The following is a 20362-nucleotide window of genomic DNA, read 5'->3' on the forward strand; positions in this document are numbered from 1 at the left end:
ACACAAAACAATCTATCTCAATTCAATTATATGGATTAGAATGAACAAGACAAGGCTAAACCAAAACCTTAGATCTCCTTATTCTATTGGCTCAAAAATCAAGACAAAAATGAGAGAGAGAGGCCAAGTTATCGGCGGCTAGGATTCGGGTTTTGAGTTGTGAATTGTGTCAATTGTATGATAGGGTTTCCCCATCTCACCACTATTTACAAAAGACTTATTGGGCTAGAATGGGGATCCATGGAATGAAATAGATGTTGGGTTCACTGATACGCTCAGATTTTGCACTATTTTAAGGCCTTTATTTGGTATGTTTTTAATGTCTAAATTGCAATTCATAGCCATATTTTGTATATTTTATCTATTTTGGTATTTTGACATGTTTTGTGAGAATTTTGTATATTTGAGCCAAAAAGACATGAAAAAGTCAAAGTTGGAAGTTTGGAGCGTTCAAGCCATCCAGCGGTTCGTTGCACCATGCGTAGCGGCCGCTGGAGCCTAGCGTACGCTACACTTATAGCGGTCTGCTCCGGAGAAAGTTGTGCTGAAAAAGTGAAGACGCCTAGCGACCGTTGGGGAGCTAGTAGCGTCCGCTCGGGAATCTCCAGAAGCTACTGGACTAATTTGCAGCGACCGCTACAACACATGCAACTTCCGCTATCTAATTGGACAGAAGCTACGGACATCGCACAACGACCGCTGGCCAAGTGCAGTGGTCCGCTGCGAAAATGCGGCGCACGAGTTGACCAATTTTCTCTCCAGATTTTACCAAAATAAGCCGCATTTTTCCTTCTACCAATAGGATTCGAACCATTCCCTATAAATACCCCCTCAAACCTCTTCATTCATACCTTGCTTTTTACCATCTTTTTGCCTCATAATTCTATAGTATAAGTTGAGAGAGTTCTTCCCTTTGCAAGGGGTTGGAGACGAAATCAAGCGAAGATCAAGGCTACGAGGATTCTACCTTGGGTTTTATTGCTTAGTTCTTATGTTCATTTTGTTTTCCCTTCATTCTATGTTTTTAGATTATTCTATCATGATGCGTTAGTAACGACTTTGGTTATACAATTCCTTTTTCTATTTAATATCCATTTTGTTTTTACTTCGTTTCTTCCTTAAGTTGTTCCGTAATACTTCATGTTTAAGTGACACATTCGATGAAGATTTAATATAACTTGTTACATAATCGTGAGAGGTGGTTGGCGAGTTAGATCCACTTAATGGACACTACAATTAGCTTCCCTTAAAACGACACTGTTAATTGAGAGTGAGGAGTTTTCAAGGGTCTTAGGAGCTTTTTTAGGAGCTACGAATCTAGGATTGACAACCCTAGTGTTGGTAATCTACGCTTGTACCGCATGGGCATAACTAGTGTGATTCGTTCTATCGGAGTATAAACTGTGCTAGGCTATTGTAGTTGGAACTCGTATAACCATAACTGTGAACGCACATCCCTGAAATTCTCTTATCTCTCATACCTTTATCTCTATTATTTGTTGCAATTAATTGTTTACCGCTTTCAGTTTCCTTGTTTTCTAAAAAGTTTTCAAAAAATTCTTGGTTCTCCAAATAGTAAACGAAGCTTAGTAGAAGGTAGCCAGTCGGTGATATTATTCCCCATGTTTGACAACCCAGTACTAACCTTTAGCTATACTAGATCTACCCTGTATACTTGCAGGTATTTTTAGTGCTAATAAAAAGTGCATCACTCTCCCATTAGATAAATATCTAATTAGATCAAATGACCCATGATTTAATATATTATCAATGAAATATTATTTTGTTCCACTAAAGAATAATATTGCAGTCCCATCTTAATCACCAAATTACAAATAACTTGGGTCCATTTTATTTTACAAGATTGCCTTGATCCATCAATTTAATTCTTTTGTCTGCTATGTGACTTGAATGAAATTAATTCACCGAAGAGTTTTCTAGTTTGAAACTTTATTTATTATTCGTGGAATACAATTCCAGCTGCGCAAATTTCTGAATAATAAATTTTTTTTTTCAAATAACTCTTTGGGGATCACCTCTTAGGGATTTAATCATACCACACTGAGCACACGAATTATATGAAATAATATTTCAATACCTTCATGTTATTCAATTACTACCACCCAAGATATCATGTTTGAGGTGTTACTAATCTCTTCTTAGATAAGAGAGAATTATCACAAACACCGCAACCATACCAATAGGTAGCCAAAACCTATCTAGGTTGTGAATACGTTTTTCTTCTTACTAGATCTGGCCAAATCCCCTACTGGAAAACTTATGAGGAGATTTATCGAATTTCCCTACTTGACCTTCTTATTAAGAAGCCTTAGACTTGTTTATTATATTTCAATAATAAACCCTTATATTATATTATTTATTCTTATAGTTAGGTAAACAAGTGGATGTGGCGTTTCTTGTATACATGCATGAGCTGACTGTACAAAGGCAAGTACGCTCGAAACATCTTTTTGTATACAAACCTCAACACTATGATTATTTCGTTTAATGATCATGACACTTAGAAATTAAGTATATAGTATTCATGTAGTCATTTTTATAATTTGGAATTTTAAAAATTATTTAATAATGAGACGTGAATGACTATGATTATTTACTTAGAAATTACTATGTATATGCGTATAGTCATTTTTATAATTTAAAATTTTTAAAACTATTTAATAATAAAGCAATTCGATGCGAATCACTATGATAATTAAGTATATAGACATCTAGTCATTTTTATAATTTAGTAGTAACTAAAAAATTATTTAATAATTAAATAATTGGATGCGAATGACTATGATTATTTTATTTGATGATAATACTAAAAAATTATGTATGTACTATAAATATATGCAGTCGTTATATGATTTGGAATTTTAAATTTATTTAATACTCCCTCCGTCCCGCGTTACTTGCACTATATTCCTTTTTGGGCGTCCCAAGTTATTTGCATTCTTTCCATTTTTAGTAAAAATTAGAGTTCCCTTTATTACACTTAATTAAAGCTAATTTAATGACATTTATTAATTAACCACAAACCCCACCAACCCCACCAACCCCAATTCATTTCTAATTTACGTTTCTATCTCTTCTCTGCAAATCCTAGAAACTCCCCCATTCTTCTTCCCTCCATTCTAAATCCTCCATTCTTCTCCCCTCTATTCTTCTGTAAATCCTCCATTCTTTCTCCACCACGATCCTAGAAAAACGCCTCCAACTATCTCTATGTAAATCCTAGAAAAACGCCTCTCTCTCTTGAAACTCCTCTCTCTCTTGAAACGCCTCTCCCCGTCGACGATGTGCCAAATAGTGGGTGGGTTAACCCATGTTGCTGACATTTTAGGCGTCATTAGTATGATAAATTTTGGATCTCTTTTGAATTGTTAATTTTTTAGATCTGCGGCCATACTTTTGAAATTTTTTGAATCCACCGCTTAATTTAGTGGTTTAATTGAAGGATATCTCTCTTTACTGAGGTTTTGATTTTCAGAAATGTTGTTCAAATTGTTTATTTAAAGTATTCTCAACATTAATAATTTAAATAATTTTGAATATTATAAAATAATACTGATGCAAAAAATTGAATAGAAAATGCAATTAAAACTCATTCCTAAAACATCGTCACTAAGAAATTAAGTATATATACAAATAGTTAGTTTTATTACTTAAAATTATTTAATAATAAAATAATTGAAGGTGAAATACTATTATTAAATTATTAGATGTTAACCCTAAGAAATTAAGTATACATACAAATAGTTATTTTTATTACTTAGAATTATTTAATAATAAAATAATTGAATGTGAAATACTATTATTAAATTATTGGATGATAATACTAAAAAATTAAATATATATGCATAGAATCGTTTTTATAACTTGAAATTTTAAGAATATTTAATAATAACATAAATATATGCAAAATACTAATCTTATTTACTTGGATAATAACACTAAGAAATTAAGCATATATGATGTAGTACTTTTTTATATTTATAAATTTAAAATTTATTTTATATTTATATTTATAAATTAAGTTGATTAAAAATAATAATTCAAATCAAATCAAGCAACGATACTAGTGCACTTTCATTACTAACTTGTTGATTACCTTGAAGTACACGCATTCACTCACTCTCAAGTGTATATAGGAAAAAGTGTACACTCTAAAGTTTATCCAACATGCAAAGTTTACGATAAACTTGTTCAAAGTCTAATTCCTTCTATACTTTTTGTGATTAATATAAAATATCAGAAAGATCTTTAATTTTGATAATATGAGAAAATATGGCTAAAATGTGACTAAACCCAACACAACAAAAGTGATCAATTTCTACTACATTAATATTAACACCTAACCAACAATTCAAATTTAGTAAATTTTAAACTTTAACTAAATTTCTTCTCACTTTCTAAATTTATGTGATTTTCTTTTCATTTTTCTTTTGTATATCTTTTTTTTTTTTATTCTTTTTCTTTCATATGTACAACAAAGTTTCTACTTCAGACCACAAAATATCTATTGAAAGTTTACATTTAAGCAAATGTTTAAACTTCTAAAGAAATGTTTAAAGGCTCAAATGGCTAGTTTAAGAAAAATATTTTGAGTGGCAATGTCATTAGTTTAGATATATAAATTACTCCTACTAGCTATAAGAAGAAAAATAATAGCTCTAGTCTCACAGTGTATAAAAGTGATACAAGAAAAACAAACAATCCATTAATTATGCACTTTTTACTTAACCTTTAAATCAATGCATTAATTTAAACTCAAACAAAAACATAATACTCCGTACTAGATCTTTTCATCATTAATTATGCACTTTTGTGGACTTATCAGGTTCATGTTAAGTGTGGCTCAAGTCGGAAAATGACTAAAGCACGGGGCCCAAATAGGAGAGAGTGAAGCCATGGAGATTGATCCACTGCCTTATTGGTTTGGGTTGGGTTGGACCAGGTATCGTCGAGGTATAATTCAACAAGGCTAGGGAGTGTCTTGGGTTTGCAGTTGCAACATCAAATTTCGATATATAAATTATTTAGTTAGTTTTAGTGCTTAAACACAACTATTTCTCGGCTTATATTTTCATTCACAACAACGAGGTTTCTAAGGTTGTAAAAATTGTAGACTAAATAGTAAATACGGGTCAATTCACAACTAAGAAGGTTTGTAAATTAAACTTGATTATTCACGGCTAGAAAGGGTAGCGATGGTGAATTGAAGGTAAGATAGGATACTTCGAACAAAGAAGCTGTGAGATAATGACTTTCTCTCCGTCCCCATTATTAGTGATTAATATATTTTGATATGAGATTTAAAATAATAATATTTATGGAGTCAAATTGAGAGTATAAAGTATTACAAAGAATAAAGGAAAAAAGTGAAAAGAATAAAAACGAGGGAGTAAATGAGTTGTTTTTTGCTAATTAAAATAGTATTTGATCACTAAGGGACAATCAAAAAAGAATATCAATCGCATGCAGTGGGATGGAATGAGTATCTTAGGACATTTTTAATGTAATTAATGACTTAATTTGTATTTCTAAATATATTACCAACTAGGGATGCTTAAACGGTTTCCTGGTTCTCGGTTAACCGGAATCGGAATCGGAATCGACAGGTTAATTGAGGAACCGGGACCGAAAAATCGGTTCTGGTTCCAGTACCGGTTCTAGTTTTTTATATAAAACTGGTTCCGGTTCTAACCGGAACCGACTGGTTCCTAACCAGGAATCAAATTACAAGTCAATTTTATTTTTTTAAGAGTTTGTTATACTAATAAATCTTAACTTAATTGAATTAATATTGAATGAAATAAAGTACTCCCTCCGTTCCTTCATAGTTGAGTCATTTTTCCATTTTGAGAAGTTCCCTCATAGTTGAGTCATTTCCATATATAGTACTCCCTCCGTCCCAGAGAAGTTGGCATACTTTGAAAATGGCACGGGATTTTAGGAGGTTTTGTTTTGTGTGTTAAATGGAGAGAGAAAATATAATTTTTATATTCATGTGAGAGAGAACTTTTTCCAAAAAGGGAAATGTGACATCTTTTGTGGGACAAACTAAAAAGGAAAGTGTGCCAACTTCTCTGGGACGGAGGGAGTAACTTTTTTCTCTTTCTTACTTTACTCACTCTTACTTTATTCTCTCTACTTTATTCACTTTTTACTTTATTTTCTCTACCTTTTTCTCTTTCTTACTTTTTTATCTATTTATTTAACACACTCAACATTCATTTCTTAAATTCCGTGCCGAAAAGTTCCGCCTCAACTACGAGGGAACGAAGGGAGTAATTTGAAACATTGTTTAATTTTAAGATGTAAATAGTGTTAATTTGCGAGCTCTATTTTTCTGAAGTATTTAAAATATTTAAACCGTGATGCTTTGAATCTACAACTATTTCCCCAATCCATTTTTTATGAACTACTCCCTCCGTCCCGGCTAAGATGACACATTGCTTAGCCGACACGGGGTTTTAGGAGTTATTGGTTAAAGTGTTTAATTGGAGAGAGAGAGAATGTGGGTGTAAGTATTAAAGTAGAGAGATAAAGAAAAATGAATATTTTAATAGGAGTGAGAAAAAGTGATTAGTGTATTAATTGGAGAGAGAAAGTTACCAAAAAAGGAAATGTGTCATCTTAGTTGGGACAAACTAAAAAGGAAAACGTGTCATTTTAAGCGGGACGGAGGGAGTACTAACTACTATGAGTAGAACATCATAAGTTTTTTTTTTTTAATTTTCTAAAGAACTATACAAATACAATATCATTTCATATGATAAAAATTTAACTTTATAACAAATTTATGTAACAATTCATTTAATATACGATTTTAACTTGTTTGTGAATGATTTATTAACTGTTCCATATGAAACCAAAAAGTCACAACAAGATCAATTAGTATTGAAAATTCCATTGAATATTTATTTAGCAAAAAATAAAAGAAAATGGAATTCAATTTTAAAACTCCTTTTAAAAAATGCTAAATTTTAGAAGTCCTTTTTTTATAAAAGAATTTTCAACATAAACTAGTCCGGACCTACTACACTTGGAATAACTCTTACCCATATATGAATATTATTGTATCGTTGGTTTGTATTTTTTGTGTATTTATTTGAATTTTTAGGTATTTTTTGTTATATATCCAGATGTTGGATTATTATTTTTATTAGTATTGAATTATTTAAAATTTTAAATAAATTTGGATTAAAATTAAACATCGGTTCCGGTTTCGAACTGGAATCAACCAGTTCTTAACCGGCCGGTTCCAAACTGGAACCGGTTAGTTCCGGTTCTAGGACTTATTAAAAATTAAAACCGGTTAATTGATCAACCGGTTCGGTTAGAACCGGAACCGGCCGAATAAGCAGGCCTACCACCAACTCTTAAATCATCATTCTTGATGTCCCAACTAAAATTAGGAGATGCAAATGGAAGCATCATAGGAAAACAAAAAATATAACTGATGCACTTTTTATTAGCACTAAAAATATCTGCAAGTATACAGGGTAGATCTAGTATAGCTAAAGGTCAGTACCGGGTTGTCGAACACAGGGAATAATATCACCGACTGACTACCTTCTACTAAGCATCTTCTACTATTTGGAGAAACAATGATTTGAAAACTTTTGGAAACAAGAATTTTGAAAGAAGTAAATAACTGATTGCAACACAAACGAGAGATGAAATATAAGAGATAAGAGAATACCAGGGATGCGAGTTCACAGTTATGGTTATACAAATTCTAGCTACAATACCCTAGCACAGTTTATACTTCGATAGAACGAGTCACACTAGTTATGCCCATGCGGTACAAGCATAGATTACTAACACTAGGGTTGTCAGTCCTAGATTCGTAACTCCTAAAAGCTCCTAACACCCTTGGAAAATCTCCACTCTCAATTAACACTGTCATTTTAAGGGAAGCTAATTATAGTGTCTATTAAGTGGATCTAATTCGCCAACCTCCTCTCACAATTATGTAGCAAGTTATATTAAATCTGCATCGAATGTGTTACTTAAGCATGCAGTATTACGGAACAACTTAAGGAAGAAACGAAGTAAAAACAAAACGGATATTAAATAGAAAAATGAATTGTATAACCAAAGTCGTTACTAACACATCCCTAGAATCCTATGAATTTAGTTACACATGATAGAATAATCTAGAAACATAGTTTGAAGGGAAAACAAAGTAAATATAAGAACTAAAACGATAAAACCCAAAGGTAGAATCCTCGTAGCCTTGATCTTCACTTGAATCAGTCTTCAACCTCTTGTACAACGAAGAATTCTCAAATATTATGCTCTAGAATTGTGAGGCAAAAAGTGTGTAAAGTAAAGTACGAGTGTGTTTAAAGAAGAGGTTTGAGGGGGTATATATAGGGGATAATTCGAGTCTTATGGATATAAGGAAAAGGTTGGATAATTTTGGTAGAATCTGGAGCTACGAGGAGCAACCCCGGATAATCTTAGATCGAAAGGTCCAAACCTCGAGAAATAAAACCACTGCCTTCGTGAAGATACAATGGAGAAACCACGGGCCCGAGGAAGCCACGTGGGAGCTTGAGGATAAGATGATGGAACTATACCTGGAACTCTTTCCGTAAAGGTACCAAATTTCGGGACTAAATTTCTTTTAAGTGTGGTAGGATGTAACACCCCGAATTTCCGAACCCTAATTTTAGAGCCCTAGAATTTATTTTTGATGCCGTGGAAGATGTGAATTATTTGATAAGTGAATTTATTACATGAGTTTATTTGATTGAGAAGTTTGAAAAGTCAAATTTGTTGACTATTATGATGTGGCATATGTGATTAATTAATTTATGAGATGAATTATTTGATTAAGGGTGAGTGAGAATATTAGAGAAAATTTCCAAAAATACTAGCCACTACTATTATTTTGTGATTTTTGAAAATCACATGTAGAAGGAAAGGAGTTATTTTATTTGACTTCTTATTTGATTTCTTTCCATACCTAGAATTTAAATATTCTACCAAATCTTTCCATAGCTCAAAAGATTATGCCATATCTTATTTTAATTAAACAAACCCATGCCTTATTTAAATAGGCATACTACACGCCTAATACCAATCTCAAGTTCGGAGATTTTTATTTTATTTATTTTGCTCCGTGATATTTTATTCTACTCCGGAAAAATACCAAACGAAATCTTGGCTAATTAAATAGCCTAATTTTCGAAAACTTCATGCCTTGTGACCTAGTCTATTTTTGTTAATTCTTCATCCCTACTTCATAATATTTATTTATTTAATTGTGGTAGAATCTTACCAAATATTCTAAAGATCTTATTGGACTCTATAAATAAGAGCCAAGACCCCAACCCTAGTTCATTATTTTCGCCCCCCCTCATATTTTCGTCCCCCTCTCTTCTTCTTCATACTCTCTCAATCTTCTTCTACTTTACTCCATTAATCTTGCATCCCTTGAGAAGAAATTGAAGTTTGATCCAAGAATTCTTGAAGAACCAAGTCTTTACTTACTTTCTACCGATCGTTTTTCTCAAAAAAGGTATTCTTATAATTATCTTCTTCTTCTACTTGATTCATCTTCTTTCTAACCGATTAATCGGTACTCTTGAACCCTCATGCATATTAATTAAGCGAGAGTGGGATAAAAAGGACATAGAAAATATGTATGCATGTGGTGTGTGTGTTATGCGAGTGTGTTATGTGTGTGTGTGTGTCGAATATGTGTGTGTGTTGTGTGTTGGTGAAATACTCATGCGCGATATATATTAATGCTAGATCTAGATTTATTATGCGAACGAACTATATATAGTGAACATGTTTATGTTTGGTCATATTAAGTTAAGTTGTTGGGAAAAGGGAAAAACGTCGAGACATGCATGAATTAGGTTTTGAATTGTGAATTTGATTTGTATGTACCTATGTGATTTAAAAGGTGAAACCCCGGTTGCAAAGTCAGATAAAGGAAAAGAGAAACTTACTTGAAATCTAAGCAGTCGAGGTGGGCTTTATTCTTAAACTCTTTTATTTCTTGCAAAATATTGATTGGTGTTATAAGGGTGGTTTAACTGTTATGCCATGCCTATATTTGTTTTATTGTGATATTGTGCCTGAAGCCTAGTTTGTGAGTTCGCCCATTGGGCCAAGGTTTTGGATATGTTATACGAATTCGGGTCTGAGTACGGGCCGCGAACCCTACCAGGCTGTGTACACGAGGGGATCATGAGCCGTCCTTGCTAGTCGGCCGGTCTCATGGGCGAAAAGTGTGGCCACACTTTCGTCGCACCATGGATATGATTGTTATTTTGATGAGAAAATGGGGGGTTGTTTGATTGGCCAATCTATGAAAATATTTTGTGATACTCGATGATATTTTATTTGATAAATTGTAAAACTCGAGTTCACTTGGTAAGGGTGGCATAACTTATAAAATGTTTTGGCAACGAGCTCACTGAGTATTTCAAAATACTCAGCCCTGCATGTGTTTTCCTTATGTGCAGGTTGAATGACGACGAGCGGTGGCGGGTGTTGAGCATGATAATTAATTAAGATGGATGGTATGAACTTCAAGCGTAGTTGTGTCTTCATACATGGCTATTCTTTCTCTTGGTCGTTTTCCGCTGAGTTCTGCTGCACCTTAGAGTTCGTCGTTTTTGAATATTTACATCTTTCCTTCGATTTGAGGCCTTAGACTTTTTCTTGTGATTCTATCTTAAACATTATGTCGTACTCTTGAGAATTTGATCGTTATTTATGATACCCCTTTCTCTTTCTCATTCAAGCTTTTAGGCTAAGTTGTCGCTTTAAATACTCTGATAGTTCTTTTAAATCTCTTGGTCAAAATTCTTTAAATGAAACCCTAGCCTTGTTCATTTCTTCGAGTCCGGTTGGCAGCAGTTGCCGCATTTATTGTACCCTAGGAGAGCGGGCTGTTACAGTAGCGGTCGCTGCAAATTAGTCCAGTGGCTTCGGGATCTTCTCGAGCGGTCGCTGCGCACTCCTCAGCGGTCGCTGGACGTCTTCAGATTTTTAGCACAACTTTCTCCGAAGCATGCCGCTATAGGCGTAGTGGTCGCTGTGGCACACGTAGAGGGCCGCTGGACGTCTTGAACGCTGCAGACTTCCATCTTTGACTTTTTTCTATCTTTTTGGCTCAAATATGCACAATTTTCACAAAACATGTCAAAATACCAAAATGGATAAAACATGTAAAATAAAGACATGATTTGTGATTTAGACATTGAAAACAGACCAATCAAGGGCCTTAAAATAGTGCAAAATCCGAACATATCAATAACGATAAATAAATTAGAAAATTCAAATTCATTATAAGAAATATTTTGAATTCTAAAATTTGCTTTAAATTTCTTGAAATGTGTTCATATTTTATTTTATTTATACAAATCTTAAATTAATATTTAACCATGTTTGATTTTGATCATATATCTCAAAATTATCATAATTAAATATTTTTTCATATTGATATACTACTCCCACTGTCCACAATAAGAGTCACATTTTGTAATTCCGGTCCGTCCCACAATAAGAGTCATATTTCAATTTTTACCATAAATAGTAAGTAGCTATCACATTCCATTAACTCACTTCACTCAGACTTTATTATAAAACTAATATAAAAAAGTGGATCTCATATTTACTAACTTTCTTAAAACCCGTGCCTATAACTAGAGTGACTCATATTATGGGACATAATGAGTATATGACTAATTTTCATAATTATGTATTGGATTGATCAAATTTTAGTTTTATCGGTAGCAACCTGATTAGCCGGCTACCCTAAAACCTGAACGTTTAAGTTAGTGATGAAAATTTTAAGCCGATAAAATCACAATCCGACTAACTCATACACGATTAACCCACAACTTTAGTAGAGTTGATCGATAACCCGCTAGACTGACTCAATTGACATCCCAATAAGTTAGTATGTCTATAGAATTTTGGGTCAACTGGAAAGGCAACAATAACTGTTGGATTTCGAATAATCTCACATCCGAGAATTAGAAAATGTGCAAGCAATATATAAGTGCAACCCTACTCAATTAATTAGTATGAGGCTTTTTGCAAATATCCCAAATTTTTTTTTTTTTTTTTTTGAGATATTTGCTTAAAACAGACAATGTCATACCAATATAGTCCAAGTGTGCATCGATGAATCCTCACAATAACAATGTAAATGCTTGATGCAGTGGTTTCCAAGTAGAGGGTTAAGTGATGAAATATATTTAGGCCTAGAATCCGTGATTCCGATAGATGACTGTGAACATTCATCCTTTCCTAAAGCATACCATCCCATGAATAAATACTACCGCAACAACTTATCACCCAATTCCAATCAATATTATCACATAAATCAAGAGAGAAATGGTGAGCATGTGATGTGTAGCGACGGAATCACGATGATGATTTTCCCATGATCATTTTTTTTTTGTATTTCCAAAGGGATTCATCATATCCACATGAATCACACAACCTTTAGTTTCCCGTGAATCACACATGCATAGTATAACTATCAAATTTACTAATCTAGAGGATTAATTTATTGCTAATGATAAACAAATGGAGTACAAATGAATTTTAAACATAGTTTTCTTAAGTATTATCCCCATAAAGGTGAAAAAAACGGGGGAAATTATTGTTTTATGTAAATTATTAATACAACTATTCACAACTTTTTTCAATCATCAAATTACAGTTGATTAAAAAAACGATGCTGTTTAGTGGTACGTAAAAGACCAAATGAGATGAGGAAAATTGGGAAAAAATGTCGTACTGCAAACTGCATGTTACTCCCCCAGTCATGAAATAGTGTTTTTATGGACCCGCATGGGTAACGCAGTTGTCAACGGAGGGGAAGATCTTGTTACAATGAGCCTGGGTTCGAATCTCACTACTGCCGTATAGTTGCTTCCATCTATCAGACACAAGTTTTAGGCCTTGGGAGATGGGCTTCAAGCAGCCACTGGGTTAAGGTCTCCCTCTTAAAGGGCTACTGCGTACCCTGATTGAACCCCCCATATGATGTCAGGCCGGAGTGTAGGGGCTGCCAAAGCGATGGAATCACCTTTTTGTTGCAATGAAATATTGTTTTTATTGTCAAATTAGGATGTCCATAATTTAATACTCCTATCTCATTTACTTTTTATTTGATTTAAGGTATCTAGGTCTTACAATCTAATAAATCGGTATACTCGCATTCCATTATAAATTATTATACTCACTTTTTATTTAAAAATTAATACTACCTCCGTCCTAAGGTAGTTGACTGTAGTTGAGTCGTATTTCATTTTGGAATATATTAAGGTAGTTGAGTCATTTCCTTTTTTAGCAAAAACTTAATCCTCTCATATTTTACTCTCTCTTCGTCTCTCTTACTTTATTTGTTCTCTTAGGCAGTGTTCGGTTGGTGCGACTGAATACTATGTTAAATTTAATCCTATGTTCGGTAAGTAAAATTGGAGGATTAATTAATCCATGACATTACCTCGGATGGTTAGTCTCCCGACTGTGTGTCGGAGCCTCACCCCTGCGATAAAATAATATGAGGGAAGATTAACCTCTAGTTCCATTTTTGCCCTTTATTCTCTCCTTCGTCAACCACAGACCTAAATTTTGCCCTCACACAAACGCTGCTATTTTATCGAATTCGATGCCTAGAAAATTGGCGATTTTCGTCGAAGAGGACAATCAGGTGATGGAGTGGCAGAGTTCATGTTTGATTGCCAACCAAATCGGGGGGGGGGGGGGGGGGGGGGGGAGATTTGATTGGAATAAGTGAGGGTTCTCCAATCAAATCAGCGGCGCGACGACGTGATGGAATTAATTAGGGTTTCGTTTTTGCGAATATATGGTGAAGGATTTGGGGATGGCGGTGGTGCTGCTGCCCGACGCTGCGCTGTCGAAGCAGCTATTTGCTGGTATGGTGGCGAACGAAGACGGAAAGATGGGCGTAGGGGGATGTTGCAGTGATAGAGAGGATCAAAGCTTGGGGTGTTGATCAAATGGATGTTGTTGGAAACTTCGTCTTCTGTGGTGCCGGCGGAGGCGGCGATTGAGTGGAGAGGTGGTTGTTGTAAAATTAAATTGAGAATAGAGGGGTATGAAGGGCATATAAGTAAATATAGTAAGTAATATTATAAATTAAATATATTTTAAAATTATATTACTATAAAATTGTCGGCCAACCAAACACGTTTTCTATGTCTAATTAATCTTGGTCTATCCCATATTCAATCTTAGTACTATTTAATCTAATAAAGCGACATGACCTTACTTTACTCCCTCCACTTTAACCTTCAATATATCAATTTATTAAATCTTATTTCCAAAAGAAATCCCTAACTAACACCTACATTTAACTTTTTTTCCAATCACTTTTTTTCACACTACTTATAAATTTATACCAAGTCAAAATGAATGTATAACTATAAACTATATCTTCAAGTTAAGCTGGATAATGTGATACAAATATGTCACTGAAAACCAAAGTTTGTATCATATGTAATTCTTACATAACACTACGAGAAATATTAAATACAACGTACACCACAACATATAGCAATGTACCCTTTTACAAAAGGAGGTTTTATTTGACCAAGAAAATGGACAAAAGTAAACACTCAAAATTCCCACAACATATTTAGAACAAAAGATACAACACGATTTGCAATAGAAATCCCAAATTTGTAGTTCCCTTCATCTCAAGAAAACACAATTAAAAATTTAAATTCAACAACAAACCCTAGTTAATGAGTACAACTCCAACACTTTCAGGTCAGCGTCAAGAGCATCTGACTCGCGTGTTCCTGCACCACATCCCACGCTAGGTTAACGTGCCGGTCCTCGGTTAGGGTCGCCCCGACCGCGACCCGGATCACATACACGCCCCCGACCACGGCATGCGTCATGAACACCTTCCCGGACTCGTTGACTGACTCCAGCAGCTTCGCGGTCAGCTCATTCGCCCCTTGGTCCCCAAAGACACGTGGCGAGTCAGGATAGGTCCCCACGGGCGAAACGCGAAAAACTATAGTGGAGAAGTTTCTAGGCACCACCACCTCGAATCTCGCATCCTTCCTCACAAAGCACTCGAATTCCTTCGCCATGCCCACGTGGCGGCGAAGGAAATTCTGCATATTCGACACCCCGTAGGTCCGGAGCACGAGCCAGAGCTTGAGCGACCGAAACCTACGATTCAGGCAAATTTGCCAGTCTTTGTAATCAACGACGCACTTCAACTCTGAGGCCTTGTTTTTCAGGTACTCGGGATTCGTTGACAGTGCGTCGTTGAGCGAACCCGGGTCCTTCACCCAGAGGCAGCAAGAGTCCATTGTGGTGAAGAACCATTTATGAGGGTTGAAACTAAAAGAGTCCGTCTTTTCGACGCCATCGAGGAAGTGCCGGAACTCGGGGCATATGCACGCGCTCCCGGCATAGGCCGCGTCGACGTGGACCCACATACCGTACTCCTTTGCCACGTCACACAACGGGCCGAGCGGGTCCACGGCGGTGGACGACGTGGTCCCGACGGTCGGGCACAAAAACAGGGGAACGAGCCCGGCCTTAACGTCGGCCTCGATCGCGGCCCGAAGCCCGTCCGGTGTCATGGAAAAAGCATTTTGGGCCGTCGTCCCGACGGCCCGGAAATTCTCACGCCGGATCCCAGCGATCTGGGAGGCCTTCTGGAAGGCCGAATGCGTCTGATCGGAGGCGTAAACAACCAATTTCGTGATATTCTCCAGCCCGATTTTCTGCAACATCCTATCCCGGGCCGCCACGACAGTGCAGAGGATCGCCTCGCATGTCGTCCCCTGAATCACGCCACCGCCGCCGCCGGAAAACAAAAACTCATGAGGAAGCTGCAGCATTTTCCCGATCCAATCCATCACGATGTTCTCGAGCTCTGTAGAGGCAGGGGAGGTGATCCAGTTGAATCCCGGGGTGTTGAAGGCGGTGCAGAGCATCTCACCGAGGAATCCGGCCGTGCTCATGTTGCTCGGGAAGTAGCCGAAGAAGTTCGGGCTTTGCCAATGCGTAAGGCCCGGGACAATGTCGTTGCGCACGTCGCGGAGGATGTCCTCCATGGGCTCAGGCCCGTTGGGGGCGGAATCCGGGACGCGTTTCCAGAGATAACCGGGCTCGACCTGGCTCCGGACCGGGTAATTTTCGATGTTTTTGTAGTAATCGACGATGAAATCGATGACTAAATGAGCGTGCCTTCGGAACTCTTCGGGCTCAAATGGTTTGATTTCGGGCTCTTGGGTGTTTAGGCTGCCCATGATTGGATAAACTGTAAGGCCCGGGATAGGTTGGAAGGCACGTTTTTTTTTAGTTTTTTTCTTCTTCTTGTTTTTATCAGAAGAAGAGTTGTTTTATTTTATTTTCGTAATTTTAGTTTGTGAAGAAGAAGAGTTAATAAATAGGATTCGTTGGCGATTTAATAGGGGGTTGTGAAGATGGTATTGTATGCGTGGCCTTTTGTTTCGAACAACCTTTGTTTTTGTGAATCCATATAAGGAATATTGTAAGTGGATGATGTGGTTTGTCGATTTTTAATGGAAGACGTAGGTATTTAAACGTTTGTTGATCAGACCATATGTATATTAGTGGTGTCTTTTCTTTAAGATAATAGAGCAAAAATCGTGATGATTAAAATAGATAATTAGTAATTAATCATCAATTTCGTAGAAATAAAATATAATCCATTTTTAGATTTTCAGATTAAAATATCTTCAGGCCTTGTTTGTTTGTCACGATTCTACCATAACAATAATCTAGCTAATTCCTGGATTTTGTAAATGTTAGAAATTTGAGCTTTCACATGACTAATTTAATATGTATGGCTATCTTTCAGTTGCTCAATTAAAGTGATCTATTAAAGATTAAAGTTTGGGCTAAAGTGTATTTATTTGTTACGGAAATAAGTGTAGATACCATATGCGATTTTCTATTTGATGAGGGACCGAATAGAAAATAAAGGGGTTTATATTTAATATAAATATAAGCTAGGGTTATGGTCCCCAGACGCCAGAAGATCATTCGATATCTATGTATTCTCTCGGCAGACTATTGCGAAGAATGTCTGTGATCGTTTGGAAGATCCATAGCCGCTGCAAAGCAATTCCACCGTTTCAATTCTAGATGGATCAAGGTACGCTTCCGTTCTACAGTTTATGCTCCTTCTCCGTCGTTCTCGGTTAATCATCATAGAGAACTTTAAGTAATTGTTCATTCAATTATTACAACAGTAAAATCGAATGTTTACTTCTCATTTCTTGGCGGCATGAGTTTTTGATACATTCGGATTTTGAACTGTTTTAAGCCCACTATTTGGTCTTTTTTTAATGTCAAACTCGCATTACATGTCCATTATTTGCATATTTTATACATTTTGATATTTTAACATGTTTTGTGAGAAATGTGCATATTTGAGCCGAAACATGTCCGGTGACCGCCGACCTATAGTCTGCAGCGGTCCGTCTCAGAAATTCTGTGCTTGAAACGAATTCTCGTCCGGCGACCGCCGGAGAATGCGTGGCGGCCCGCCACCAATGAGTCAGAGACTCTGGACTGCTGTGTGGCGACCGAGCCGAAGTGCGGCGTTCCGCCACGAAAAGCGGCGAATCAGATTTGACTTAGATTTCTCTCCAAGACTTACCATATTTTGCAGATTTTTTTCTTCTAGGATGAAGAGCGATTTTTCCCTATAAATAAGCCCTCAAGCTTAATCAAAACAGATCCTCTTTTTGCAACATATTTTCCAGAGATTAAAAGCTAGAGTACTTTATTCCGCAAGGAGTTTAAGAAGGATTCAAGAGCATCAAAACGACAAGGATTCAACATACGGGTTTTATTAGCTTTAGTTTTATGTTCCAATTGTTTTCCCTTCAATGTATGTGTTTAAATTATTACATCATGTTTTAATAAATTCATAGGATTCAAGGGATGTGTTAGTAACGACTTTGGTTATAGAATTCCTTTTGCTATTTAATATCCGTTTTGTTTCTACTTTGTTTCTTCCATTAATCTTGACGCTTTACGTTTGAGTGACACATTCTGTGCTGATCTAATATAACTCGCTTCATAAAATTGTGAGAGAATTCTAGCGAGTTAGGTGCACTTAGTCTACACCATAATTAGATTCCCTTAAAACGGCACTGTTAATTGAGAGTAAGGACTTTTCATGGGTTTTAGGAGCTTTTGGGAGTTACATATTTAGGATTGACAACCCTAATGTTAGTAGTTTGCATCACATGAGCATAAGCTAGGTGACTCGTCCTACCAAAGTATTAACCGTGCTAGGTTATTGTAGTTTAGAATTTGTATAACAGTAACTGTGAACGCACATCCCTGGAATTCCCTTATCTCTATATTTCATCTCTGTGATTTATTTGCAATCAGTTGTTTACTGCTTTCAATTGCTTTTAGTTTTCAAAATTCTCAAAAACCCTTTAGTTCTCCAGATAGTAATTGAGTTTTAGTAGAAGATAGACTTTCTGTGTTTGTTTTTTCCGTATTCGATATCCTGTACTGACCTAGCTATACTGTTCCTACTCTGTATATTTGCAGGTATTAATAGTGATAAAAAATAGTGCATCAGTTTTAAAAAATGTTGCGAAAAGTGGGTGGAAAAAAGTTAGTGGAATACGAGTCCCACTGTATATGTTAGTTTTAAATGAAATGTTGAGTGGAATAAGTTAGTGAAAACACGGACCCTATTACTATTTATGATAAAACTGAACCAGAACTCTTATTCGCGGGCGAACTAAAATGAAAAAAAGAATTCCTATTTGCTGACGGATGGAGTTAATAAGAAGAATTCTTCTCCCTAAGCCCATTTGAAGCTTGTTGCCACACAGTCTCAGTTAAGCCCAAGACAGCAACCACTTTTTCCATTCCGCATCAACCTGCAATAAGAAAAAGTGTTACGCCCGGATAGAAAGCTTAGTCAATCACGACTGAGCAATTCGTACAACTGAACAATACTAGGATAACCTTAAAAAAATATACTTAGTCCGTCCAACACGAGTGTGTATGCACTTTTTGCTTTTTAGATCGTTCAATAAGAGTATGCATTTACAAATTTTTTAAATTCTCTTCTTATTAACAATAACTTACCAATTGTGCATTAAAACTCGTATCAACCAAAGTTGCATACTCTTGTGGAACGGAGATATATCAAGTACTGGCTTATTCAAACATTTACGTAGCAAAATATAATTGGAATTTAACGATTTAGCAAAAGCGTTTCAAGACCGAATGACATCATGTATGGAGAGATGATGCATCCAAGCACTATATTGACGAATGATATTCGTCATCTCTGCTCAATACCGCTTATTGTCGTCATCCCTCTACCTGCATATTTTTAAAACATATACATGGCTGAGTACTTGATTTACTCAGTGGTCACATGCCAAAATATACTTTTCTTTAAAACTGGTTTTGCCATGCCAACAATGAATGAGCTCGAGATTTTGACTTAAAAAGGCCCGAGCATATTAAAACTTTTAAAAAGCAACAGGCTAGTCCATTTTCCTGGAACATATACTATATCCTCTTCCCGGTGCCAGTAATGTAGCCACCAACCAACTTGAAAGACGGCACACAGTCCATGGTGTACACTAGCATGAGTATAGGCTTCCTCTATCTCTTGCTCTCACATCAGCTAGCGCCGCTAGCCTCACTCTTCCGATTCTGCGGTGGCCTCTCACCTACTCCCAGTGGCAAAGGGTTACTTGGGGCTAGGGGGCCCCTGCCCCCATCAATTTTTTTATTACCTATAAACAATAAACACAAACAATAATTTAAGTATAATATCTAGGGGAGCTTAAACGGTTCCCCGGTTCTCGGTTAACCGGAATCAGAACCGGAACCGGTCGGTTAATTGAGGAATCGAGAACTGAAAAACCAGTTCCGGTTCTGATACCGGTTCCATCTTTTTATAAAATCGGTTCCGGTTAGAACTGGAACCGAATTACAATTAATTTTTTTTATATAATTTAATATACTAATAAATCTAACTTAATTGAATTAATATTGAATTGAAATAACATAATTTGAAACATTGTTTGATTTTAAGATTTAAACAATGTTAAATTTGCGAGCTTTGTTTTCTGAAGTATTTAGAATATTTCAACCGTGATGGTTTGAATCAACAATTATTTCCCCAATCCATTTTTTATGATCTAACTATTATGCGTATAACATCATAAGGTTGTTTTCTATTTTCAAAAGAAATATACAAATAAACTATCATTTCATACGAAAGAAATTTAACTTTATAACAAATTTACGTAACAATTCATTTAGTATATAATTTTAACCTGTTTGTGAATGATTTATT

General features: G+C 35.8%; 1 protein-coding gene across 1 annotated transcript; it reads right to left on the reverse strand.

The window, feature by feature from the left end:
• Positions 1 to 14471: 14471 nt before the first annotated feature.
• Positions 14472 to 16420, reverse strand: LOC125212754 (tyrosine decarboxylase-like). Its single transcript, XM_048113001.2, has one exon. The coding sequence runs from the start codon at positions 16293 to 16295 to the stop codon at positions 14787 to 14789; it is 1509 nt and encodes a 502-aa protein (XP_047968958.1). The 5' UTR covers positions 16296 to 16420; the 3' UTR covers positions 14472 to 14786.
• Between the last annotated feature and the right edge of the window lie 3942 nt (positions 16421 to 20362).

The sequence above is a fragment of the Salvia hispanica genome, chromosome 3 (genome assembly GCF_029641045.1).
Source record: "Salvia hispanica isolate PSC_SH4W2 chromosome 3, Shi_PSC_v1, whole genome shotgun sequence".
Taxonomy (NCBI): Eukaryota; Viridiplantae; Streptophyta; class Magnoliopsida; order Lamiales; family Lamiaceae; genus Salvia; species Salvia hispanica.